Raw genomic sequence first — 27533 nt, forward strand, 5'->3', positions numbered from 1 at the left:
ACAAGTTATGTAACCTCCATGAGCCTCACTTCTGCCTCTATTAAAAAAACACATTAACAGCATGTTCCTGTAAGGATTATGTATGTATATAATGTGCCTGACACAAAAGGAGCTAATTAAATGGCAGATGCTACTATTACTAATATATAAATAGCTACCTTCTCTACGCCATCATTTACTGAATGTTTACTGTGTACTATGCAATGTGTAAGCCTGTTTAATCATCACAACAACCCTATTAAAATCCTTGTTTATAACCTATAAACAAGGATATATTGTCATCCTTGTTTATAGATTAGAAAATGGAAACTTGGAAAGGATACACAGGTTGCCTAAGGTCACAGTCAATGGATTTGGGATTCAACTTCACTCATATGGCTTCCTTGGATGATTATAAATACTACATATTAATATAATATGATCAGTTGTACCAACAAAAGGGAATGTAGTCTTTCGTTGGGTAGGGACATAATTAAATTAGTCAGCAGTGGCTGCACCTTAATGATTCTAACCCAGTGGTTTAAGAGATAAATGTAAAACATCCAGCCCATTCCCTCTGGGGTTCCCTGCCACACACCAAACACTAGACTCAGCTTTTCTTGCCCTCCTTAACAACCATCTTTCATTTTATCTTACAGACAATCTCCGGGAAGGGGCAGAGCAGAAGGTGGTATTCATCACAGGACGAGTCCACCCAGGGGAAACACCCTCATCATTTGTGTGCCAAGGTGAGTGGCAGGATCTCATAGGTGTCCTATACCCACATCCAACTGGGACACTGTGATGATCTCTGGAACAGTGTGGCCACATGCAGAGCCATTATCTTAAATGGAAATTTAATGCATTTCTTTAAAGAGATTTTACCTGATCTCCATTAGGTTTTATTTCAATAAATGTTTATTGACTAGATGTATATATGAATTAATTAATCAATGGATAGATGGATGGATGGATAAATGACCAGGGAGGGCTGAATGAAGTTATCTCATATGTGCTGTGGTGAGGAAGAGCCATACAAAATCATCTACACTCCCTAGCTTTACTTGCCTCCAGTGGTTTACAACAGCAAGAAATCTGGCCCCAGATCAATGTGTGTGTTGGCAGAAGAGCTGTGAAACGGGAGGTAATGACTGAAAACTATCTCTTCACTCATTCATTCAATCATTCACTTAAACAACTTTTGAAATACCTGCCAAGAGTAAGCACACTTGGCATCAGACAACCAGAGGCAAATAAGTCATAATTTTTATTCTCAAGTGTTTCTCTTTATAATTGCACTTTTACTTATTATTACATATTTCATCCATACTACATTTAATTAGTCAGCTATAGTCAGCAATATATATGTATATTGTTGAGCAAGCTGAAGTTTAGAGAAGTTAAGTAATTTATCTCATTTTAATCTCAAAGTGACCATGAGGTCAAAGAGATATGAAATGCCTGTGGAGGTTCTATAACTCAAGGGAGGTGGCACACTGCAGTGGAAGCCTCTGAGGATTTGAAATCAGACAATCCTGAGGTCAAGTATTGGCTGTGCCACTTTCCAGCACTGTGACTTCAGTTGCCTCAAATGTAAAATGATACTACCCAGGCAGGCTGTTATGAAGCTGGCATGAGATGAATATAAACAGCACACCCAGTCCTGTGCCTGGCACACAGCAGGCACTCAACAGATGTTACCTTCTTCCCCGTGGGAATCTAAGAAGATGAAGCAGGTAATCTGCTTTGTAAACTATCAAGCACTGTGCAAATAAATATTGGCTTTATTTTCCCAGTTCATATTCTTACAATGCTTTAGTTAGGCACGATTGCCTTCCTCTTTTTTTCAGATGAGAAGATGGAGTTTCAGGGAGGCAGTGACTTGCCCAAAGCCGAGCAGCGTGTAAGATGCATGACTGAGGCTCCAGTCACTATAGCTGACTCCTTAGCATTCTCACTTTGGCCTTCTTCCTCCCCAGCATTGTCCTTGCAGTAACCTCTTGAGGTCCCTCCTGGGTTAACCAACCCCTTTACTTGCGCCATCTGTCAGTTACTAAACTTGGCAGCAGATCTCTTCCCCCAGCTGATTGGATGTAACTGCTTTGTCCTTGTTTGTAAAAAGACAGTAGCCTTACCATCAATATGTTCATCTCTGGGAGCCCAAACCCCTGTGCTCACCTCCCCTGTGGGCAGTAGACAGAGAGCAGGGTTGCCATCCCATTTCACAGGTAACGACTGAGGCAGAGAGGAATTGAATGGATCTCAGGTGCTCTCTAATGACCCTGTTACTAAAAGGGAATCTTTGGATGGTGCTGAGTTCATACACTCAATGGCGTTCTGCAGGTTTTCAATAAATGTCTGTTCCTTGACAGAGTCTTTCAATGCCTGCCCGCTGGCTTCTCAAAATAAACTACAACTCCCTGGGATGACATTCCCAGCCCTCTGTCATCTGGCTCTCACCTGGTTCTCTGGCCTCAGCCTCATACACTCAACCCCACACAGCTGAAACCTTGAGTGGGCAGTCTTCTCTTGACCAGTGCACCTTTACACCTGCTGCTCCCTCTGCCTAGCAGGCCCTGTGCCTGCTCCTTGCCACCTGGCAAGCCCCGTCCATCTCACAGGGCTCATTGTGAGTGCCCCCACTGTGGGCCTCCCTGGCCCACTCCCTCCTGCCACCTGCTTTGTGCCTGCATTGTGGATCTAAAGATGGCCATCATCTTTATTGATAATGGTCATCTCTATTGCCCTGATTTATTATCATATACTTGACTTATATTTGTTTTTCCCTTTTTATACCACGAGCTGTGTAAGGTCTAGGGCTGGTCTCCAACTGTCATTTTCCACATCTGTCAAATGGGGTTTCTTGTACATCTTATGGGGCTGTTGTGAGGAAAAAATGCTGCGTTGAACTCAGAAAGAGGAGCCTCAGGGTTACACAGTCATTAAATAGTGGAGTGGGGCTTTTAACCTAGGTCTAGCTAACTCCCAAGCCTGTACATGTTCCCTTGTCCCACTCAGGGATGGGAACTACTAGAAGGTGAAGTCTTGTACCTGAAAGAACTCAGAGTTCCGATCACCCACAACAATTGATGTGCATTTTACAGATCAGGATGCGGAGCCTCAGGGAAACAACAATGGCTTACCCAAAGTCACACGGCTAATTCACGACAAGTGTGGTTCTGGAGTCCATCTCCCCGATCCTGTTTCTCATCTTTCCTTGTCTCTGTATCTGCCCCATGAGACACACAATTCATACTTCCTTGAGGCAGTGTAAGAGGCATCATTACCCCACTTTACCAATACAGAACTGAGGCATGGTCTTTTCTGAGGGTGTCTCAGCTACATGTAGACAGCCTGATCACAGCCCCACAGGGCACAGCTGGGAGTTTCTTCCTCAGTCATAGCCCTAAATGTGTCCATCTTCCCTCAGCCCCCATCAGCCCACCTTCTTCTGGGGATAGCAGGCAGGTCCAAGGTGTGGACAGATGCTGAGATACCTTCAGTTCTGTTAACTCTTCCACATTAACTGGCTCAGTGACCTTGAGCAGGGAACAGGCATGTGAAGCCGGTTGTGCCCATCTGGCTGGGACCACAGTTCTCGCCGCCGAGCTGCTGATGCACCTGCTGCTGGGAGTAGAGTGAAGTCCTGTCACCACATAGCTCTGGAAGGGGTGGCAGCAAGGGTAGCAGGGCTCGGATTCCTCAAGACTCTGCTTGTTGGTGGGATGCTTACTCTGCTACCCCAAACCCTGCCCATGACCTCCGTGAGGCCAAACTATCCTGTTCTCCAGTGACTATGGGAGAGGTCAGAGGAGCTCCTGTGTGGCCCTGTGGCCAGCCATGTGAGAGCGCCATCCCTCAAGCTGCTACACTGCTAAGCATGAATCCCAGCTCCTCCCCTTACTGCAATGTAACCTTGGGAAAACCACAAAATCTCCTTATGCCACAGTTCCCTTATCTCAAAAGGGAAATAATAATAGAAATCCTGCCTCACAGCGTTCTTGTGAAGATTGACACAGTTCATATCCATCGAGCATTTAGGATGGTCTGGAATAGAGAAAGCACTAAATAAGTGCCAGCAGTAGGGGAGGAGCTAGCACTAATGGAGCACATGGCCGGTGCCAGGGCCTCCATGAGGCACTTTGTACCTGGTTCCTCTAGTCCTTGCTGTGAACCAAACCCAGGTGTGGGCCTCCCAGACTGTGGGCCCCAGCTCTTCCTCGTCGCCTTCCTGAGAGGGTCACTAGCTGAGCTCTGCTCACCTGGAGGGTCACCTTGCAAGCCAGGAGCTTGGCCTGAACCAGACCTAGACCTTGTTGACCTTGTTTCTGACTCTTGGTCAAGTGTATGTTCTTTCACTGACTCTTCCTAGGACTCTGGGGCCAACTTTCATTGAAAATTTCCATTTGCAGAGTAGTTTGTCCTCTCCAGACCCTTTATCATTGAATTAATGAAACCAGCACTTATGAAATGCTACTGTGGGGAGCCATGCCACGCTCTGAAGGGCAGCAGGGGCAGTGGGCACAGCTGTGGCTTTGGAGTTTGATGGGCCTGAGTTTGAGCCTACCATTTCCATCTAGCTAGGGGACGTTGCCTAAGTCCTTGCCTCTCACAGCCCCTATTTCCTGACCTGCAAAATGGGGGCAGCAATGTCTTCCTCAAAGGGCTGCTGTGAGGGTTTAATGAGACAGTGTAGGTCAATGGTGGGTCAGCCCCAGGCACAGGTAGGTGCCTGACCAGTACCCACAATCCCCTCTTCACCTTCACTGTTCCACAGGAATTCCACCAGGTCACTGGGCAGCTCTCAGCTCTTCTTTTCAGAATAGTCCAGGGATTCACTGGATGTCACCTGGTAAGTTGGTGGTGGAGTGGGGACTAGATCGAGGTCTCCTGCCTCCCAGCCTGAGCCCTGCTGCTACATGCCAAGGTGCCCCTCAGGGCCTAGACTATGGAGACAAAGAGCTAGCCCTCTCCCAGGAAGTTCACTCCTCAGGGTTATTTTGTGGGAGTAAGAAGAGGGAGAAGGATGTGGACACACACGCACACACACACACACACACACGCACACACCATGCTCTCACAAACACCAATATTGCCAGGCACCGGGACCAAGCACAGCTTCATACTTCCTGTCAATGAGGTAGTGACCTTTGCTCCTCCCCCATTCTGCTTTCCTCCCACCTCTCTTCTTCACCTGTTCTTCCTCTTCTCCTCGCTATCCCAAACAGCTTCCCACTATAGGTGTGGTGCTAGATCCACTAAGCGTTTGTGACAGGGCCTTTCACTTTTCTAGACTTCTGTCTCTTCATCTGTGAAATGGGCAGAGTTGGGGGCAGGAGGGTGAGGACTTATACTCCGTGAACTTTAAGGTCATCAGGGCCAGACTCCCTGTGAGTCCATAATTTGAGGCCCTTGGACTCAGCTGAGGGCAGACAGGGGTCTGGTGCCAGGTCAAGGAAGGGCCTAGAGTGGCTGCTGTTGTGCACATCACACACTGGGCCAAGCAGAGACCTCAAACTGTCTTGCTTCAAACCTTGGCCCTTCCCACTACAGAGGACTGCCTCTGAACAGAGAATAGAAACAATAAATTTTGCACAGAATTCTCTAGAGAGAAAATCATGCAGGCATATGCAAATTATTCCACAAATCACATGCAGATAGACTCCTTGCTCTGTGCATCTTGTCTTCATGGAAAGAGCACTGCTTTGAAGCCAGCAGAACTGGGTCTGAATCCCAACTAGGTTCCTGTGAGGCGCTCAGCAAGCGATGCCACACCCTGACTTTCTTTCCCTGTCTGTGAAATGGAGCCAATAGAATTACAAGTCAGTCCAGCTAATGAATGTACGGTAGTTGTCATGGGTTGATCTTTATTCGCTCACTTCATACATAGGTCTTGAGTATTTTCCCTGTGCCAGGCACTGAACTAGGCACTAAAAATATAGTGGCAAAGAGAGGAGACCTGTTCCTGCTGTCTTGGAGCTCATGGCCTGGAGGGAAGACAGACTTAAACCACAATGTAAGTTTAAGTAAGCCTCAATCCCCAAAAAGAAGTGCAGGAAATGTAACTTTCTTATTTTTCTATAACTGAATTCAGTTTCTATTTTGAGGCCCCATCCTGCCAGGGGCCAGAAACTTAATCTCATTTATGTTCCTCAAGGTTGGGTGCTTTCAGCAAAGAGTTCTGATGCTCTCGGGGTTGCAGGCAAATCATTGTATCGTTGGTGCCACCATCTAACCACACTGTTTGCTCTCTACCCACTGCACCTCATGACTTTCTGAACCTTGGCCGCTGCAGAGCCCCTGCAGGTCACTATCATGTTCCACCCTGGTTCCTGACTGAAAGCTGCTTTACCTCTGCCAGCTCTCTCCGCTATGCCTGCACCCTACCTCCACCTCTGTCCCGCCTTCAGGAGGCCCTGCCCTGCGGTATTCCTTTCCTCTTAGCAGCATTCCATGCTGCAGCCGGACGGAGCTCTCCAAAGCCCATATCTGACCCAGGCTTAAAACCTGGCAATAGCTCTATAGTCGCCTTCAGGTTTTTTTCAGCTGGAACAGCAAATCCTTGTTCACCTCTCCATTCCCATGTCTACAGCAAGCCAACGAAGAGCAATGATGACAACAATACATGTATACACTTACTGTGTACCACTTTGCTTATATCAACTCATTTAAATCCTCACAAGAACCCACAAGTAATTCTTATTCTCCCCTTTGTAATTGATGAGGAACCTGGGAAACTGGGAGGTTAAGGCCACACAGCAAATGAATGGCAGAGAGAGGCATCAAACCCAGATTGTCCAGTTTCAGGGTCTGTGCTTTTAACCATGAAGCCAAGGCCCTGGAATTGAAAGGCTTTCCGTTACCAACAGACCATCTCTTCCTACCCCAGCCTGGATACCTTCTGCTGGCACCCCTTTCTTTTTATTTTAACTTTAAATTTTAGATTCAGGGAATACACGGGCAGGCTTGTTACATGGGTAAATAGTGTGTTGCTGAAGTTTGGATTTCTAATGATCCCATCAACCAAGTAGTGAACATAGTACCCGATAGGTAGCTTTTCAGCCCTTGCCTCTTCCCTCCTGCCCCTCTTTATGAATCCCGGGTTTATGGTTCTCTTGGTGTCTGTGTGCACCCCAAGTGTAGCTCCCACTTATAAGTGAGAACATGCAGTATTTGGTTTTCTGTTTCTGTGTTAATTCACTTAGGATAATGGCCTCCAGCTGCATCCATGTCGCTGAAAAGGACATGATTTTATTCCTTCTATGGCTGCATCCTGGCACCCCTTTCATCTGGCTCCACTCTACTCATTTTTTAAGTCCCCTTTCCAATATCTCTTCTGGGGCCCCAGGCCCCTGCTGGGTCCCCACAGCTATGTGCTGTTCCCATCAGAGCCTTTGCCAACCAGTGGGGACTTGCTTCCTTACTGTGCACCCCTCTGAGGCAGGACCATCTTAGGCATTTTGAAATGCCCAGAATTTGGTGTGCCAATGAATGTTTGTAGAACGAGCGATGATCAGTTCAACTAATCCCACACAGTCAAAGTTGTATGAATTCCTGGAGCAATCCATCAATAGGCGTTTATAAGCACCTACTATGTGCCCAGCCCTAAACCAAACACTGTAGGAGAAAAAAATCAGCAATAAATATAAGCGTCAGTTGAGGTTTGGCTAGAGAGGTTCATCCTGGTCTGTTGGAAGTTGGGACAGGGCAGTGATCTCTAACTTCCAGCTTTAATTTCAAATCCTCTACCACTTTTCCTTCTCTTCTGGCCTCTCCAGCTTCCAGCCTTCCTGTCATCCTGCTTTTTTCCAGCTTCCTGGTTAAATCAGCTTGAAGAAGAGGACCTGGCAAACTTGTTTACAGAAGGAACAAAGGCTGATCTCAAGGAGGTTGATGGTGTCTTCCAGCAGGAGGGAGATTATTCTCCTCACTTGACAGATGATTCTTCTACTTTTGGTGGAGAGGAATAAAATAGATGGAATCATACAATTTCAGTGTAGGAAGTATCCTTGAGAATTATTTAATTCTTTCTCCTAATTTTAAAGATAAGCATAGACCCAGAGGCTTTCTACAGGTCACCCAGTAACTAAGCCAAAACTAGAACCCAAGTTCTGTTTTGATTTGTTGGCTTCCACCATTCGGTATCCTTGTCTCCAAATTTCATTGATAGTCAATTTCACAGACTAGGACACCTACTTCTAAAACTAATCCTGTTTTTAACTACCCACTGCCTTTCAACCTTTGATCTAAGTGAGTTTATTGAAGCATGCCACAAGTTTCAGGTGCTGTGTCAGGCAGCTAACACAGGATCTCTAATACAGGTACACAACAGTCTTCCAGATTAGGTATTATTATCCCTATATCAAGATGAGAAAACTAGTCAGGGAAAGCTAGTCAGTAACTTCTGTAGCTAACACTCAGTTAAGATTCGAACTCAGGTCCTGAGACTTTCTGCTCCCCTGGTCCCTCTTTTTTCTTGGTCCATCCAGTGCTTTTGGCCTTTGGCCAGGATGGCATCATCTCTCCACTCTTACATGCCCTCTCAGTCTTCCTCATACTCCTCCCTCACCACAAAAAAAAAGAAAAAAACAAAAGAAAAGAAAAGAAAGATCTCCCTATTTCCTGATGAATGGGAATGATTTTGAATTGTATCTGACCTCAAACCAACAGATGAGTCTTAAAACCTCCCCTCTCCTTGCCCCACACCCACCCTAGGAGAGGGAGCTCTGGGCAGCTGCAGCCTCTGGTCTGCCTTTGTTTTCTCTCATTCTTTTATTAGCTGCCTAATTGGCAGCCCAATTAATCTGCTCATCTGTGAAGGAGGATGGATCACAATGAGCTACTCCATTTCCAGAAGCCATTCTCTGAGGCAGCATGGCCAGGCCCTGAGCACAGGCTGGCTCCTTGATGGAGGGCCGCCCCGGGAGCTGGGGTCAATTACTGGACAGATTAAGCAATTATTAGCCCCTAACAAGGGCGCCTGGCATCATTACCCTGCCTGTTTACTGGCAAACTGCAGCTTTAATATGAGGACCAACAAATAAATTAGGGCATCTGGTCTACTGCCGCGTTAGCCGAGAAGTAAATGATGTCCAACTGGCTTTCAGCTGCCTATGGATTCTCAGCCCTGGCCTAATGAAAAGTCTGAGATGTCCCTCACTGGTCACAGCAGCTCTGGAATGTGCTCTGGAGCGAGTTATCATTCCAAGAGCTGAGTGCCTGCACTGGGCACTTGTTCTTAGTCACCCTGCTGCCTTCCCCCTGCCATCTATCAAACCTACCTTTCTGACAGGGCTCAGCTCAAAGGCTTCCTTTTGATGCCTTTCTTGCTCTCTCCAGCAGGAACGGGGCCCCACTTCTGCATTGTGGGAGGGCTTTGCATTCTTCTATCACTTTCTGGCATTATAGTAATTTCATGGAATGCTAGAGCACCATTTTGCCCATTTTCTTTTTCAGGTCTCTGATGAAAGAGTAGAAATATGGGGGAGATAAGGAGAGGGACAATGGCTCAGAGTTGTTTGTTTTCTCACCCCCTCTTCTATGGGTAGATGCAGGCTGTCACCAGAAGGATATCAAAGAGGGAGTGACAGGATCAGATTCGCACTTCCAGAAGATCCTTCTGGCTTCAGCGATGAGGGCTCATTTCATAGGTGGTGGCTGTTATCCAGGCCTGATGTGATGGTAGCCTGGGTTAGAAGACAGGCAGTGGGATGGAGAAGAGGGGAAGATTTGCTCCATTCAAGAAAGGGACATGGGGACTGCCTGGCAGTAGGAAAAATGTCATGGAGACAAATTTTCTAAATTTGGTGACCGGAAGGCAGGGTGATTTTAGTGCCAGTGAGAAGCCAGGAAGGCAATCATCCCTGGAGTCCTGGAACAGAGGATCCTCAAAATGGGGAAAGAAGCACATTTGGAGTACATGAAAGAAACCTCCTTCTGCTCATGTGACTTTGGCTAAAATGCTTTTCCTCTCTACTTCTTGGTGTGCCTATCAGCAACATGAGCATTTAAATCCCTAAGGGCCCTGACCCTGTGATTATCACATCTGATGTCAATGTTTAACTAAGTGTGCCTATTAGAAAGCATCTCTTAGTTTACTGTTTAGTGCTAGCCCACCTCTCCCCATCTCTTTGTGATGAAACTAGGTGGGCTCTGAAAGCACAGCTCAAATATCATCATTCTCGGAAGCCCTCCCAGTTCTCTACCGCAGGAAATGCTCTCTCCCTCCTGCCCATGGGCTTCAATGTTATGTCTTCAACTGTCTCTTGGAAATACAAATGTATTTGTAAATACAGTTTATACAGATAACACATAGTCTATAACCACACACCCACAGTGGCCAATAACAACACAGGCCAAAATCACCTATTGAGCTCTTCTTGTTTTCCAAGCTGAGAAAAATGTGTTTCCTTCTTCTTGAAATGCTTTGTTGTTAAACCGGGCTCTTCTCTTTCCCTAGGGATCATTGACTTCCTTGTAAGCCAGCACCCTATTGCCCGTGTCCTCCGGGAATACCTGGTCTTCAAGATCGCACCAATGCTCAATCCTGATGGAGTCTACCTGGGCAATTACAGGTAAGGAATTGGGGAGAATGTTTGGAAGCAAGCACTTATAGGATGGTAGTATGGAAGCAAGAAAAAATACGGGATATATTTTTTGAGGAAGAATTTTGAGGCTGCCCATGAGTTCATTAGAGAAAGTTTCACCCTGGCTCTTGAGAATTTCTTTAATTAGCTTTGGCTTTTTCATGCACAGCCACCTGAGGTCACTTGTTGGGTTTTTCTAGACAGCTCACTGGACCAGGAATCAGGAGACCTAGTCTCAGTTTTGGCACCTACTTTCCATGTAACCTTGGGGAATCCACTTTTCCCTCTCTGGGCTCAGTTTCTCTTGCATAATGGAGACAATAATTACTTACCTGAAAGGGCAGTTGTGAGAGCTTCAGAAGAAATGGTGGGAAGGAATGTGCTTTGCAGAATATCGTGGGGTAGTTATAATGATGACTGTTTTGTTGTGTTTCCTCTTGGAGAAGATCAATGAGAATAGAATCCCAGGTCATCTGAAAAACATTTCTCTTCAGTGTGGGCATACCAGCCAGCCCCACACTCACGCACTCAAATCTTGAACTCCCTTTCTCCTGGCTTAGCACCATAATTTACAGCCTAAAATTCCACTGCCCAGAAGATTATCTGCCAAAAAAACACCGACTCATTTGAGATAGATAGTGTTATTGCCCTTATTTCACATTAAGCTAACTGACTTGCCCAAAGTCACACAGCCAGTAAATCATTGACTAACTTCGCCATCCAAATTATACAGTTTTAGAGCTCATTAGGCCCACGACTTTCAAGATGACATTCAGACCCCCCAGCTTTGCATGCAAGGCATTGTCTGCCCTGCTGCCTGTGTATCCACCATCCTGCCTCACCTCCTCCTCTCCTCCTAGAACAGGTGCTGCAGCTGCATTGAGGAAAGCCCAGTTCCCCAGACATGTCCTATTGGTTCCTGCTACCTTACCTTCATACAGGCTGCCTGCTGCCCAGAAATCCCTCATCCCTTCTTCATCCCATTAATTCTTTGCAACTCAGTTCATGTTCCTTATTTTGGAAAACATCCCCTTAAACCCTAAACAGAATTGGCCACTCTCTGAGTTCTCACAGGCCTGGTTATTTATTTATTTGTTTGTGTATTTGTTTATTTGTTTGAGACAGGGTCTTGCTCCATCACCCAAGATGGAGTGCAGTTGTGCAATCATGGCTCACTGCAGCCTCGACCTCCTGGATTCAAGCGATCCTCCCACCTCAGTCTCCCAAGTAGCTAGGATTGCAGGCATGAGCCACTGTACCAAGCAGGCTTGGTTATCGAACAACTCTTATTCCATTGCATGTCCTCCACTGTACTTAAAGCTACTGGAGGGCAGAGACTGAACCTTAATGGCCTTTGTGTCCCTCATGCCTAGCAGCAGGGATCAGCACGTGGTAGATGCCTAAAAAGTGTTTGATGAATATGAGAGATGAGAAGGATGACTTTACTGATGAAGAAACTGAGTCCCAGAGATGAAATAGTACTTACTCAAAGTCCGTGGCCTAACTCAGACTGGAACCAGATCTCCTGACAGCCAGCCAGGCTTGTTTTACACAGAGTTGGTTTACTGCTTTCCAAGAGCATGGCAACTGAGTCCAGAGGGGCTTCTTGGTACCCTTGGGTGTGAGTTAGAGAGAGCCCATGAGATGCCTGAAGCCTTCATTAAAGACAGTTTTGCTTCCACTCTTAATTGGCTGAAGTGATGGTTCATTAGCATTCGCAAGTTTTATGGCTTGTTGCAGGCCTGAGAGCGATGCTTTTCCACCTTCCATGGACAGAGTGTACTGTTAGCGATAATAGTGGTAGAAAGACCATTTGATTTATGCTAATGTTTCTGTTTAATTACAAGAGCAGTGGTCAGAGAGAGAGGTCAATACTTCTTTCCACACATTTATTTATGTCATCATCTGCTGTCTCAGGAAGGACTAGCTTGAAGGAGGTCAGTGACCTTGGCCAAAATGCCTCCCCTCTCAGGGCTTTAAATGGACACTGGGATGGTGAGGAGGGCTACATGCTTTCTACATGTCTTCAAGCCCCAGATTTTGTGATTTGAGGACTCCGTGATAAAAGATTCCCAACCCTCAGAAGTGGTTCCACGCTGAAGCTTCAACCCCCAGCATTCTCCTAGTGAGAATATGTGATTCTCATTATGAGACTTGGAGGGCAACTCTAACCAGAAGCATTAATGCTATTGCTAAAACTGTACAACAAAGAGCCTATCAATCATGAGAATTCTCTACTTAAAGCTTTAGAGAATATATAAAAAAATAATAAAGACTCAGAATTGAGAACTTCAAGGTGCCTTAGAGGTCCCCTAGGCCAGCCACACTAGTCTCTACAGCAGTACTTCCATGGTTTGGTGAGACTTGCCAAGGCATTATGGGGGGAAATATTCAGAGTTCAAATAAGTTTAGGAAACACAGAGTTAAGCAAAGTTAAACATGTTCTTTTATTAATGTGACTTTTCAAAATTTTGAATATGCTTATAAACATAGGGAATCTAAGAGGGGAAATAGTACTCAGTGTTTCCCAAAGTTAAGTGAGAGGGGGTCCACATCCTCCCTGTAACCAGTGTTAGGGTTTCTGAAACACATTTTGGGAAATGCCATTCCAAGAATTCTATTTGCCAATCCAATGGCCTGTGAAGCACTCACACACTGATCTCATTTAATCCTCGTAATTCTGTGATGGAGGAACTTTGTTTAACTTTGTTAAAGTTTTTCTAAATTCAAATAATAAAAATCTGCTAAATCTAGCTTGAGTACAGGAGAAAAGGTGGCAGTGGGGGAGGGAGAGAGGGAAGGAGGCAAGGAGGAATGGAGATAGGGAGGAAAGAAGTAAAGAAGGAAGGAAGGAAGGAAGGAAGGTTGGTTCTCAGAATTCTAGTGCAGTAAAGAGAGCCAGACTTCCCAGGAACTGATCAAATTGCTGGAAACATGTTGGAAGATGGGTGGCCAGGTCTTTGCCTCTCTCTCATGCTCTTTAGCTTTCATTCGCTCAACATCTCCCTCTGGACGTGCAGACTCTCAAGCCTCAGAGAAGTTAAGTCATCCCTTTGAGGTCTGTGGCCTGTGAGGAGCGGGCAGGGATGCAGGTGTGCCTGACCTAGCCCTGCTCCTCTCTGCAGTCCCACACTCCCCTGATAGCCAGCATCAAGCCTGCCAGACCCTGGGAGGAGAACCAAAGACAGGCCTGCCTTGAGGCACCTCACTCTGCTGGCTGGAGAGATGGTTCAACAGGCCAGTTCCCTGCAGTGTGAGAAGGGAAGGCAGGAGCTTGGAAGGAGTAAAGGTCAGTGGTTGAGAAAATGGATTTGGGTGTCAGGTCAGATTTCAATTCTGCTCTACCGCCTACTTGCTATATGACCTTGGGTAAATTACATTGCCTCATTAAGCTTCATTTTTCTCATCTGTCAATGGAGATACTGTAGAGTTATGAGGCTGTTAGTGAGATAATGCATTTAAAGCACAGTGCTAAGCACACTGTAAGTTATAAATAAACATTTATTCCTCCTTCTCTTCCTCCTCCTCACTCCTCCACATTAAAGAAGCATATAATCCAATCTAGGAAGGCTGGTCAGGGAGATTTCCCAGATTTCATCAGCTAAGTTTAGATTTAATAATACAAGTACCTATTCTATGGTATTTATAGTGAACTGAAGAAGGTACACTCTAAAATTTAATAGCAATAGATGGCCACTATACCATGATATATCAAGCTCTTTATGTTAAAGAACAGCAACATTTTCTAACTAGACTACCATTTATGATACTAGACTATGGTTTACAGTAAGAGTATATAGAGCCTATACTAAAGTTTATAGCAGCAATATATAGTAACTATAGTATATGCTATAGTAGCTATCTTTAACAATTATGTTGGATGATATAACAATAGATAACAGTTACCTTATACAGTAAAAGCACAGAGCAACTATACACTCTGTCTTACTTACTGCACTTCAGTTACATTTGCCTTCTTTTCATTTCAGGTCTTAGGTTTAACGCCACTTCACAGAAAGGCTTTCCCAGGGATCGCAATATATAGTGGGTCTCCCATTACACTCTTTTATAGCACCCTGTACTCTCCCCTTATGGCTCTTGCCCTAATTTGTAATTATGTGTTTATTTATGTGACTATTCGTTTAATGATTGTCTTCACTTTAGACTGTAAACTCCGTGAAGTCAGGACTCTGTTTACCTTGTTCTCTGTATCCCCAGTACCTGGCAAATGGGCTCTTGATATATATTTTATCTTTCTAGTCACTGACCTGAAGTTCACATATATGTTTCCAGAATAAACAAATGAACTAAACAACAGTGTTTAGTGATTGTACGATGGCACAAAGCTACAGTGCCCAGTGTAGAGTAACTAGGGCCAGATGCAGTCAGCCCCCAACCCTTTACCTTCATCTGCATGGTCTCCTGGCCCAGTTGTTTTAGCTGTATGTTGTTGTGACAGGAACACTGCTATGCTTTAACCTGATGAGCTGCTGTTATAATTTAACAAACTGGATTCTCAGCCATACTTAGTTATTGCACGGAGCATGGTACTTTTAAAGGCACTTACAAAACCACATTTGGTCATACAACGGTGACCAAGAAAGGAAAGCCAGTTTTTACTGTATCCATTTCAGCCATGGGGAAACTGAGGCTGAGAAGGTGAAGAGCCATGTTCAAGGCCATAGGGTACATCCAGGGACTCACCACACTCCCACACATTGCCTTTGCTCTATAAGCTATAGGCAGAAGTGGAGAACTGAGGGTCTAATTTTCACTACTCTCCTGAGCATTCTTATTTGTCCTTGGACAAGACACTTCTCTCGCCTGGCCTGTTTCCCTCCTACTCTCTTGGAAGAGGGAAGTGGGATGAAAGGCACCTTCCATCATTTAGTAGAAGCACGGGGGAGAGGCTCTATCAAGAATGGGATGGCTACAGCATGAATGAAACTTGAGGACATTATGCTAATGTAATAAGCCACTCATCAAAAGACAAAGACTGTATGATTCCACTTACATGACGTTCTTCAAGTGATCAAATTCATACAGACAGAAAGCAGAATGATGGTTACCAGGGGCTGGGAGGATGGAGAAAATGGGGAGTTACTATTTAATGGGCATAGGGCTTCAATTTTACAAGTTAAAAAGAATTTTGGAGATGGATGGTGTTGATGGTAGCACATTATGAATGTGTTTAATGCCATCAAACCCTACACTTAAAAATGGTTATGATGGTAAGTTTTATGTTATGTGTATTTACCACCGTGTTACAAAAAACAATGGTATGGCTACTGACAATACAATGGGAATATTTTCAGAGAGTTCTGGAAGGATCTGGGACCTAGGAGTCTTGAGGGATGAATATTGTAACTTCAGGTATTACAGAGCCAAGAAGCTGCAAGCAACTCCTAGTTGGAAGGCAACTGGAGTTGGGGGATGATGGGCTGAACCAGTGTAGAATCGGTTGGTAATTCTCAATGTCTTACAGAAAGCATGCCCACAACACACACTGCAGCATTTGCATACTCTCTCTGCCAGCTCCTTCCTCGTCACTTCTTTTGCAGAGAAGAAAGCCCCCACCCCCACCTATACCCCACTGCGCTTTCTGAGCATAGGTAATGCAGAAGTTGCCTGCATTTGAAAAACAGACTTTCCATCTCTGTACGACAGTATGAAACCCTGTGTTGGGTTTGCATTTCTTAATTAGTTGCTTGTCATTGTGTATTCCATAGAGCCATGTATAAGTAAACAGTCATAGACCTTTGAATAAATTTATTGGTTTTATTTATGTTTCTGGGCATAAAAATCTATAATTACCAGGTACAGCCTCAGAATAACTGGTATTTAATGACAATTACTTTTTGTTACCATAGAAATGAGTCCAAAGTAGTTACCCATAATTTCTCATTTCCCAAACCTCACACATGCTGAATTGCAATATTACCATAGTAATTGCCTATTAGTCATCATAAAATACGCAGTTACCCAAAAGATAGCAGAATGCTGTGAAATTTCTCATCTTTGGAAAACCTCAGTATTTCTTGGGAGTGTGGAGGTGGGGTGGGGAGGAACGGACCTCTATCGGTGGTACAGAAATGATTCTGCGTTATAGCACGGAACTGCAGACCCCATGGTGGAAATGGATGCTGTACAATCTGCAGACTCTCTCCATCATTATGTCTCTTGGCCTTGGCAATCCTTATGTAGCAAAGGATGCTCCAGTGCAGTAAATCCAGTATAACTAAGGTTTGTTGAGGTCCTGCTGGGTGTCAGGCCCTGTGCTGGGCCTTGGGGAAGCAGAAGGAAATCAGAGGCAGTTCTTGCCAATAAGAACCCCAGTGTTTCCACTAGAAATATGGGTGTGATGCAGTAGAGGCCGAGAGATACAAGAGGAGCTAGTATGTAAGTGTCTCTTCACTGCACATTATGGGTATCGTTTCATTTAATCCTCACAGCAGCCCCATGATGGAGGTAGTATGATGCTCCTACTTTAAGTAGAGGGGGAGGTTGAAGCACATAAGTACCATGGAACTTGCCCTAGTTGCTGACCCTAGGCTGCTCCAGTTTTAACCTCTTGATACACTGTCTCCTGAAGCAGAGAGTACTTCCTTCTGACTCACAGTGATGAAGAAGGGTTTTTGATGGATGGACAATATATGAGTTCACCAGACATAAAAAGGAGGTAGAGATTTACACAACAAACCTTCATTAACCATAGCAGAGGGTAAACCACCAGGGAAGGTATTTCCAGCACCAGCACACACACACACACACACACACACACACACACACACACACATTATAACTGGTCTACCTACCTCTTCCACCTCAAAATCTAGAGGAAGAAACATTTCAAACTATCCAAAAATAGAACAGAACCTAAAATCAGCCATGTAAAATATAAATACATGTCAATGTTCTATTTGTTCTGTAACAGCATAAAAACTGCCTATTTTTTCATCAAGCTAGAAACAGAAAACAAAGATCCACAGCAAGTACTGCCCTGTTGAGAGATCTGCCAGCCCGTCATCACTCTGAGCCTCCTTCCCTGCCCCAGTCACATTTCCCTGCTGGGTGCCCTATCACAGCATCACGAGAAACATTCAATCCAGTGCCCGATCCAGGCCATGCCCCCTCTGCTTGCCCGCCTCTAGGCACAGGTTGTTCCCTCCCTTCCAAGGCATCATGCCGTGCTGATGCCACCTCTGACTGTTAGACAGCACTTTGTTTTCAGGCTGAAGCTGCCAGCATGTAACTTCTGCCTCGCCCTCTGAAGGATTATTCAAGGCCAGCCCATCTTTCACATGGTAGCCTTCAGCCATTTGAAGATCATGTGTTCCCGCCCTTCGCCACTCCCCACTCAATCCCACCACTGCTCCAGGCCAAACATCCCCAAAGCCTTCCAACCTTTCATATGTAATCTGAAATCCATTCCCCTCCCTGTCCTTCCTGCTGTCCTCTGAACGTGCTCCAGATGTTTGTCATTGTCTGTCTTTGAGGCGGGGTGTCCACGACTGAAGGATATCATTATAATGATAACAGTGATGATGATGGCTAACATCTATTGAGCCTTCTGAACCTGGCACTATTTTAGGCATTTTGCATTTATTGTTTCATTTAATCCTTAGAACAAATGCATCATTATCCTCATTTTACAGATGAGGAAACTGAGACACAGGTAGATAAGGTACCCCCCTTCAAGTTCATAGAACTAATTAATTTATGGAGTAGGAATAGAAAGGGGTCATCAGAAGCCTCATTCTGGGGACCACGCTTCTTCTGATACAGCCCACGTGCACATATTGCTGTCTGACATTGAGCTCTCCTCAGCCTAAATCTTTAATTTTTTCCACTTGCATTTCGGCTAAGCTGCAACTCCCCCATCTTCCCTTAGATCCTTACAAGAAGCCTGTGGTGTAGGCAGGGCAGGAATCGCTCTCCTTCTTGAAGCAAAGAAGAAACCAAGCCACAGAGAGGCTAAGTAACTTGCTCAAGGTCACACAGTGAGTGAGCCACACAGTCAGATAAAGCCAGAGTGACAGCACGGGCCAGACAGACCCTTACCTCCCAGGGACTCTCTCCTGCTTTATGTAACCTGAGTGATGTTTCTGTGGAGGCTGAAAGGACACTGGGGCTGGCAGTGTAATCAGGTGTCTAACCCACAAGTGCACACCGCCAAAACCAATTATTCAAATGAGCTTCCCAGCCAGGTTCCACAGAAAAGGCCAGATGGCTAGATGTCTGTGGAGGCAGCTCCTCATCTCTGTCCCTGCAAGCAGCTGAATAGCATTTCAAAGTTAGAGTTGATAGCAAGTTGATCTTAATAATTGATTCTACAGTGAAGACAGGCCTCTGAGGAGACAGTAACCCAGAATTAGCAGCTAGGGAGTCTGGAGGAGCAAAACAATGTGATAGAATCAAGAACTTCACCATTTCTGGTCCTAGTTCCTAAACCACTGCTTGAATAGTGCCAGTTCTTTGTGTAAAAATCCTTCGGCGACTCCTCATTGACCCTCAGAAAGAACCAAAGCTCTTTAGCCTGGTATTCAGCGCCTGCACAATGGCCTCAAACTTTCTTTTCAGCTTCCTCTCCAACTGTCCACCTTGCCCCTTCCTGCATCCACTCCCATCTGTTCCTCTTGCCTTCCTGGGCTCTTTCCATTGTCTTAAACCAGCCTGCTCTTGCTCACATCTGTGCTTTTGCTGGCACTCTGCTTCCACTTGAGAAGCCTTTTAGCTGTTTCTTCCCTCTCTTCTTTTTTCCCTCTCCTGCCCTCCCAAGTCACCAACCCATCCCCAAGCACATACTTTGTACCATGCACTGGGGAATATGAGGTGGGCTTGGCCCCCGCGCTGCCCTTAAGGAGTTCACAGTCCAGAGAAGAGATAACTGTGCTGGTGGAGGGAAGCCCAGGGATTCCCAGGTTGTGAAGTCACTGAGGAGGCACCTCTTAACCCAGCCAAGAGGGTTGGGATAGGGAAAGTCAGAGAAAATATCTGAAGGAAGAGCTGTGTGAGATGAATCTTGAAGGATGGGTGGGAGTTGGCCAGGGGAAGAGAATGGCAGCATGTTCCAAACCAAAGGAATAATTATAATAAATAACAACACAGTAATATAATAATACGAAACATTAATTGAATGTATATAGCTGTCAGACACTATTCTAAGTGTTTTATATGTAGTACTTCCACTAGAGATTTGGAGTGATAATGAATCATACTCCTGCTCCTACTCTCATTCTATTCCTGTAATGTAGAAGGAGATACAGGGATCAGAAAAATAGGAGTCAAAATATTAGCTTTATTATTGATAAAAGCAGGACCTGGGAGGCATAGTCTGTATCTGTGGCCAAACTTGCCTCCTTTACTTCACTTCAAAATTCAACTTTCCCACCAGACACAAGCAGAAAAGGAGGCAAGAAGCTTCCTAGAAAGCACACCATGTGGCAGAGAGAAGACCAGAATAGACCCTTCAGGATTCCAGATCCCAAAAACACATGCTAGGAGGGGCTAGGCCCAAACGGGCTCTGCTTCTTTTCCGGAGCTGACCAGTCAGATAAGTTCCATCTCCTTCCTTGGGAAGAGAAAATGAGGGAATGGAGAAGAAGGCCCATTCTTTTCACTCCTGAGGGCTGAAAGTTACCATTGGGATTGAAAGCAATGGGGAGTTCCTCCCAACAACCTCATGAACCTATGAGATAGGTCTTGTATTATCCTCATATTGCAAATAAGGAAACTGACACTCAAAGAGAGGTTAAGTCACTTGTCCAAGTACTGCCTTTAATAGTAGGAGATCCAGGAATCACACCCAGTGATTTGATCCAGAGCCCTTTGAGTCTTACTGCTTGAGTCCTGAGTGAGTGGAGATCCTTGAGGAATGCCAAGTGCTCTGGTGTGGCTGTTGCATGTGGTCCAGGCTGCATCCTACATAGGGTACAGTCTGTGCACCACACAAAGGTGCCAGCTAAGTGGGTAGGTGGAGGGTAGAGTGCAGCACAGGCTTGACAAGCCTTGAGACTTGGCAGAAATGCATCAGCCCACAGAGGGGGCACCTTTTTGTTATCAGCTCACAGGCCCTATCATGTGCTACCCTTGTATGGTGTACAGATTGACAACATAGTGTAGAAGTGTAGGAATAACTGGGGACCAGATTGTGAAGGATCCTGAACATCATACCAAGAGCAAACCACAAGAACAGCTAACATGTGTAGCACTTATCTCAATCTAGACGGTGTCCTTGGCATTTTACCTGTATGATTTCATTGAGTCCTCAAAACAACCCTCTGAGGTAGACAAAATTCCCACTTTTCAGATTAGAGCTAAGGCACAGAGAGGTTCAGCCACAAAGATAAAAACGTGTTGGCCAAGCCAGGGTTTTATCCAGGCCGTGTGTCTCCAGAGCCCACACTTGACTCAGAGCCATTCTCAGGCTCGGTGCAGGTAGGTGAGAGCCTTGCCAGCACCCAGGTCTTGTAAACACATGAAAGACTTTTATGCCCCCTTTTTTGTTTCCTCTGTCCTTTTTCACTTAAGAAACGGAAATGGTGAATTCCTAGCCTCAAGGGCCAGTGTATTCCTTCAGAAAATGTCCTCCCTCAGACCTTTCAAAAAGGAGTAAACTCGTTATCATTGTTCTTATATAGAGAAAAATAATCTTTTGGTTCTGGAATGGACTTCCCACTCTACCCTTGAATAGCCATGTAACCTTGGCAGACCCTTTCTGCCCTCTCGGCCTCAGATTCCCCATCTTTGAAATGTGGGGATTGGGTTTTATGAAATCTCAGGTCCTTCCAGTTGGTCACTGGCTCTAAGAATTAGTTTTAAGTTGCAATGCTGGAAATCCACCTGAACCCAGTGTTTGTTGCTGCCAAGCAGGAGAGAGGATGAATCCCTGGAGTATATGCTCTGTACGGGAAGGGAGAAGGCACTCTAAAGCCTCTCATTACCCACTAGGAAGAATTTCTTAGGGTTGGAGATAATCTCTTTTCCAGATGTGATCTGAGCATCCTTGTCCCCAGTCGTGCCACCTTGCCGAAAAGGCCACCATTATAGGGTAAAGACCTTGCTGAATGAACATTGGAAGAAGAAAAACTAAGTGCTAATCTTGGCTTTGCTATAAACCTTGGGCACATCCAAGTCTGCTCCATATGGATGTGCACTTTGTGCACTGTACAAATGTTCAGTGGTCAAGGCGTCAATGGGGGCTATGGGCTATGACTCTGCTCTCAATTCAAAGTCTGGCCAAACCAAGTGGCATTATTCTGTACTTTACCCACCCAGAAATGGCACCTGATTGCAACTTATTACCCTGGGTGGTAGGGGGTAGCACCTTTCGTCAGTTTGCGTAAAGGTACCTTTCATGTTAGTCCCTCATTTGAAACTTAGATTCCCCATTTAAAAAATAAAGATATTGCATCTACCTCTCACTGCACATGAGGGACAGTCCCTCTATTAGGCTCTTACCTGACTCCTAGGACTGCTAAGACAGAGTATAATGGTGGCTAAGAACATAGGCTTTAGAGTTGGGCAGACTGGGTTCAAGCTCTGCCTCTGTCACTTGTCCTTGCTGGACCATGGTCAAATTACCACTTCTGAGCCTCTATTTATACAGTTCAACTGAGAGTCAGCTGTGTACGAGACACTGTGCTAGCACTGAAGACCCAGTGGCAAATGAAATAGATTCAGTCACTGCCCTCTCAGCACTTTCAGGTCTTTGAGCAAACAGATGAATTTGTCCAAGGTCACAAAGCTACAGATGACAGAACTGGGACTCAAACCCAAGTCCTTCTGCCTTTGAAGCCTATATTCTTATCCACCCTCCTCTCTGTCTTCACAGTCTTGGTCACAGACATCTCCTCGTCATGATGATCTAAGAAGGGATGTGAGGAGAATGCTTTAAATATCTTGGTGGTGGTGATGGGAAGTGGATGTGTTATGATTATCCCTTGTGTTTGGGACAAAGGACACTGCCTGCAATCCTGCATCTACACAACAGCAGAGCCCAACCCACATGCTAAGCATTTTTCAGGGGCTGTTGATGACAGATTATCTGGCATTCTGACACGGCCTAATCAATAGAACTGGAAGGTGCCTCAGGCCAAGGGCAATTGAATCCCAACCTTTTAGTGGCATTAAATAAAGCAATATTTATTTTGCTTTAGGTGCAAATATGCTTAATCCAATCCAGCTCATTGGTAATGCTGAAAAACTGCTGTGTTTGGGGGACAATTGCTGGCATACCTCATACATCTCTGCTTGTCAATGCCACTGCTCCTTAGAGCAGCCTCACGGTGCTCAGGGCAAGATTGATCTGGAGCCGCCAAGCTGCTTTTTTCTCTATCCTTCTTCAGAGGAGAATGAAGAAGAAATCATAAGGAGGGGAATTGAAATCATTGCTCTCATTCTAGCTGCCATTATTGCGAATAGCGATAAGGCACGATGTCCTTCATGAGATGGGGCTATTTATTTGGCATTTGTATAACATTCTCTGGAACCATTATATCTCTGCTATTGGGCAAACGAGAAAGAGAACAGGATAGGAAGATCAGACAAATGAGTAGCTTAGTGTCTCTTTTATAAATCACACACACTCACAGATGGCTGGGGAACCTCAAAGGTGACTGTGAACCATCCTGCCATCAACAAGACCTGGGTTCAAATCCCAGGTCTATATCTTACTAATTTTCAGGTGACCCTCTCAAGATCAAATCTTTCTTGGATTTTATTTCCTTATTCATCAAATGAGGATTAATAATACCTATCTCATTTGATTATTGTGAATGAGTCTAGCATTTAGTAGGTGCTTACTTTTCAAAATATATCTGAAAGTAACTATCTAACCCATGTTTGCAAACCTGCAAGGTATTCATCCATGCTTTTGTTAATCTGTTCACTCATTCATTCATCCAATAAATGTATTGAATCTTCTCTGCACCTGGGTTTATAGTAGACAATGTTGGAGTAGGGGTGGGAAAGATAACTCACACATTATCCCTGCCCTCATGGAGTTCACAGATTAGAGGAAGAAAGAAAAGATACTTAAGAGTATCTCCAACTCAAAATAAAGACATTATATATTATGCAGTCATATGTAAATTTGGCCTCCATATATTTGCATTTTCTAGAATGGTCCTAATGTGAAAGATTCTTTCCCACTGGTGCCATAAATAGCCCCATTCTTTCTTGTCAGAACATAGGTCTTGATTTTGAGCTCACGCAAAATTTTCATCTTAAAAACAAATAACAGAATACAAGAGCACCAAGGAGACAGAGACTCAGGGCAGGGACCCAGGATTTTGCATTCAGTAACTCTAAACTGGCAGTCATAGGAGTGAGAGCCTGGCATCTGGAGGCCATCTTATGAGTTCCTCTGTCTTTAGGCAGCTGCTTTTTGGTCCTGAAACCACTAAAGAGAAAGAGCCTGTACCAGCCTTGGCCTCTTGTGCTTATAGTCAGTTAGGGACACAAGCAGAACATACTAGCAGCCTGTTAGAAATATGCATAATTGCTGACCATTCTTGCTTCCCTAACTTTGCACATGCTATACCCTTTGCCTGGAATGCTCTCTCATGCCTTGACTCTTGGCAAACTCCCATTTGTGTCCCACAAATCTCAAATGTTGAGCAATGCATGCAATTAATGTTAAGATATTGGTCATCCTTGACTAGTTGGTGTTTCATTTTAAAACTGTATCAACACTTTTCCTTGAATATTTTGTTTTCTTTGAACTTTAACTTAATTGGAAATACATGCTTTCTCCAAAGTCCCTTATTCTGGGGGTAAAAAGCCCAGTTACTGATGCTTTAGAATCATATATTGAGAGAGCCGAAAGAGATCTCTGTGAGTGAAGTATAGCATTCCATTTTACAAATACGTGCATTGAGCCTAGGGAGAGGAGGTGACTTTTCCAAGATGACACAGACATTGGAGGTGGGACCTGTACCCCAGGCTCCTAGCCAGGGATCCTGCATCTTTACTAAGATGTTTTGTTCAGTAAATACTTATCTACTGATAGATTGAGTGCCATTAGAAGCATTCATTTAAAATCAGCTCAAAAGGTGCCCATGCAGGTACTACTCACTGAAGAATATCACAAATGCTTTAGCTTCTAAAAAGCTCTAGACTCTCTGAGGATTGAAGATGCCTGTGAATCACCAGTTACATTCTATTTTTATTAGCAGGCTGGATCTAGGAGTTGACCTTTCAGGATCTCTGACCTCTAACAATTTTCCTTCAGTTTTGAAGTTCTTTTTTGAATCAAAGAGGTTTCCTGGAAGCAGCATAGCCAACTGGGGAGACTATGAAGTCCAGAACGGGACACCTGAGTTCCAGTCTGGGCCCTTTAGAGTACTTGTTATGTAGCCTCGAAAGAATGGCTTACCTTTTCTAGCCCTCAACACTCCCACTAGAAAATTGAGGTTTACCATGTGATTGAATGGTCGTGAGAACTATATAATATGAGACAGGAAAATGCTTAGGAGGAATGAAATGTTTGTTCAACAACTACTTCTTCGATGTCTGCCATGATCCAGGCTCTTTGTCAGGCACAGGAATACCAACATGAATAAGATGGCATCCTTGCTCTTGAGGAATTCATGGTCCAGTGGAGAAGCGGACTCAGCAATTACATCTTGTCCTATAGCCACTTTGCTGGGGAAGCAACAGATGCTATGGGAGCAGAAGAAAAGCACCTACCCCTCATGTGCAGGGAGTGAAAATCCTCCTCTACTTCCTGGAGGAGCTGATATTTAAGTTTAGACAATTTCAACAGTGCCACAATTATCACCACTTCACTGCCATCACTGGCTATAGTTTGTTCAGTGTTTATGTGTTTCTGAGAATTCTGCTGGTCCATTTATAGACATTAATTCATGCATGCAATCCAGACAGTCAGAGTGGTTATCCTCTTTATACATATGATAAAACAGAAGCCTACAGGTGCATTTAAAAAAATAAATTTAAAAAAGATCACACAGCTGGTGAGGAACACAGCCAGAACTTAAACATAACTGTAAGTCCCAAAGCTGCTGGTCCCCACAGTATAAACCTGTTGTTCTGTGCAACTCCATGGGGCAAGGCTGAGAAGGATGGAGGAAGTAACTGGGAGGCACATTCAGCTAAAAAGGAAAAAAGAATTTTCTAATGGAAGATTCAAGAATGAGATAAGCTAACTGGAAAGGTAGTGAGTTTTAGGTCATAGAGGTATCCTAGAGCAAGCTGGTGACCTGCCCAAGACAGTGCTGAGGACATTCCTATTTGGCGGCAGAGGAGAGGCACATAACTGAGCATCTCTAAGGATACAATTGTTTTATGATTACATCCTGTTGTCAAGGGTAATGTACCTTTCTAAATATTTAGATGCTCAGTGAGGGCTGGAAAAGCTTTGTGAGCACAGCACCCAGACCAGTGATTCCCTCTGTTTTTTGACTAGTCATTGGGAAGTGGACAATATAGGGGCCTGCCAGAATTTTCTATGACTTATTTCATAGGGCCATCTGATTAGGGGTGCAGTCAGCTAAAGTTAACAAGGACTGACTCTAGCCACTTAAGCAAAAAGGGAATTTATACGAAGGGGCTTACAGAATCACACAGAAACTGGTAGCCAGACTTGAAAACCAGAGCAATTAACTGAGCAGTTCTGAAGGGCCAGAATACTCTGCCTCTGTTCCACAGCAGCACTGCTGCACAGCACTCCCTGCTGCCTCGCATCACCCAGTCCCAAGTTTACGTCCTGGGCAGGAGTGGCTGGTGCCTGAGCCTGGGTTTCCTATAGCTGCCCTGGCTTCCAGGGAACAAAGAGGTAGAATCTGGCTCATCTGGCTTCCGTGGAGGGAGACGGGGCAAAATCATGGCCTCATCTTGTAATGATGGAGGAGCAAACTCACCACATTCAACCCCCCATCTAGTAACAGGGTTAGATGCTGGGCATTCCCCAAAGAACATGGACAAATGCCCGCTTCACTTGGGAGGGAACAGAGCATGGATTTGAACTCAGATCTGCCTAATTACCAGACTGAAGGAAGAGAAGAGGTCATCCCTGACCACTGCTGCCCATTCCAGCCTCCAGTGGACTGCATAACTATTAGTCCATGTCATTCACATAGAACATAGCATAAAATAATAATACAGACCAATAAAAACAACAATATAGCATTTTTGAGTTACCATTATGTACCAAAACCTGTGCATTAGCTCATTTAATACTCACAGTATTATCCTGCATTATAAATGGATATAAACCTGTAAGCATATCTTCTTCCTTCTGCTAGATTATACATTTCTTGAGGTTAGAGAATATCTCTTATCAATCACTCTATCCCAGCAACACTACCATGGAGCTTGGTGTGTAGAAGGTTCTTAATAAAACCGTGATGAATTGCTGTGTTTAACTCTTGCCTCATCCTTGTTCCCTGAACCAGTCTCTCCTCCTTAATTTACTTATACATTCTCAAAAGCAGAGAGCTTGCTTAAACTATTTGTTCCCTAGAAGAGCATAGATATTAAAGCTGGATAGTCCTGGGTTTGAAGCCTGCTCCACCATATGCTGGCTGAATTACCCTGAGCAGGTTTCAGATGAGTGTGGCTGTGGGGCTCTCTCTGTCTGTCCTTAATCACTTTCATGAGTAGCAATACTTCAGATAAGAATATTTAAGAACTGCATGAATATGTCTGTAGATCAAGGCACTAGTCACAGCATTGAATGTTTCCTTTCTGAAAGACAATTTAATGTAGTCAGAGGAGAGCAGAGTAAGGAGAGCAATTGGTAAGATTTTGGACTCTGAGAATCAGGTTGACCTGAGCTCAAATTCTAACTCCATTACATAGTAGTTCAGTGACCTTAGAGAAAGTTATTTACATTTTCTAAGCCTTTGTTTTCTCTTCTGTAAAATGGTAATACAGGGCTTGTATGGCATAAAAGCGAAAATGAAATGAGATAATTCGTGTAAAGGTACTAGTAAGCACTTCTTAAAT

The 27533-nt window shown here is 44.6% G+C and overlaps 1 protein-coding gene across 5 annotated transcripts in view; it reads left to right on the plus strand.

Annotated features, from left to right (window-relative positions):
- LOC101147269 (AGBL carboxypeptidase 4) overlaps positions 1-27533 on the plus strand; it is a 1515476-nt gene that overhangs the window by 1372460 nt on the left and 115483 nt on the right. For all 5 annotated transcript variants that reach the window (XM_055348249.2, XM_019018134.4, XM_055348250.2 and 2 more), the window contains 2 exons: positions 639-728; positions 10439-10553. In XM_055348249.2, coding sequence (XP_055204224.2) covers positions 639-728; positions 10439-10553 — 205 coding nt within the window. The remainder of the gene's footprint in view (positions 1-638; positions 729-10438; positions 10554-27533) is intronic.

The sequence above is a fragment of the Gorilla gorilla genome, chromosome 1 (genome assembly GCF_029281585.2).
Source record: "Gorilla gorilla gorilla isolate KB3781 chromosome 1, NHGRI_mGorGor1-v2.1_pri, whole genome shotgun sequence".
In the NCBI taxonomy this organism is placed as follows: Eukaryota; Metazoa; Chordata; class Mammalia; order Primates; family Hominidae; genus Gorilla; species Gorilla gorilla.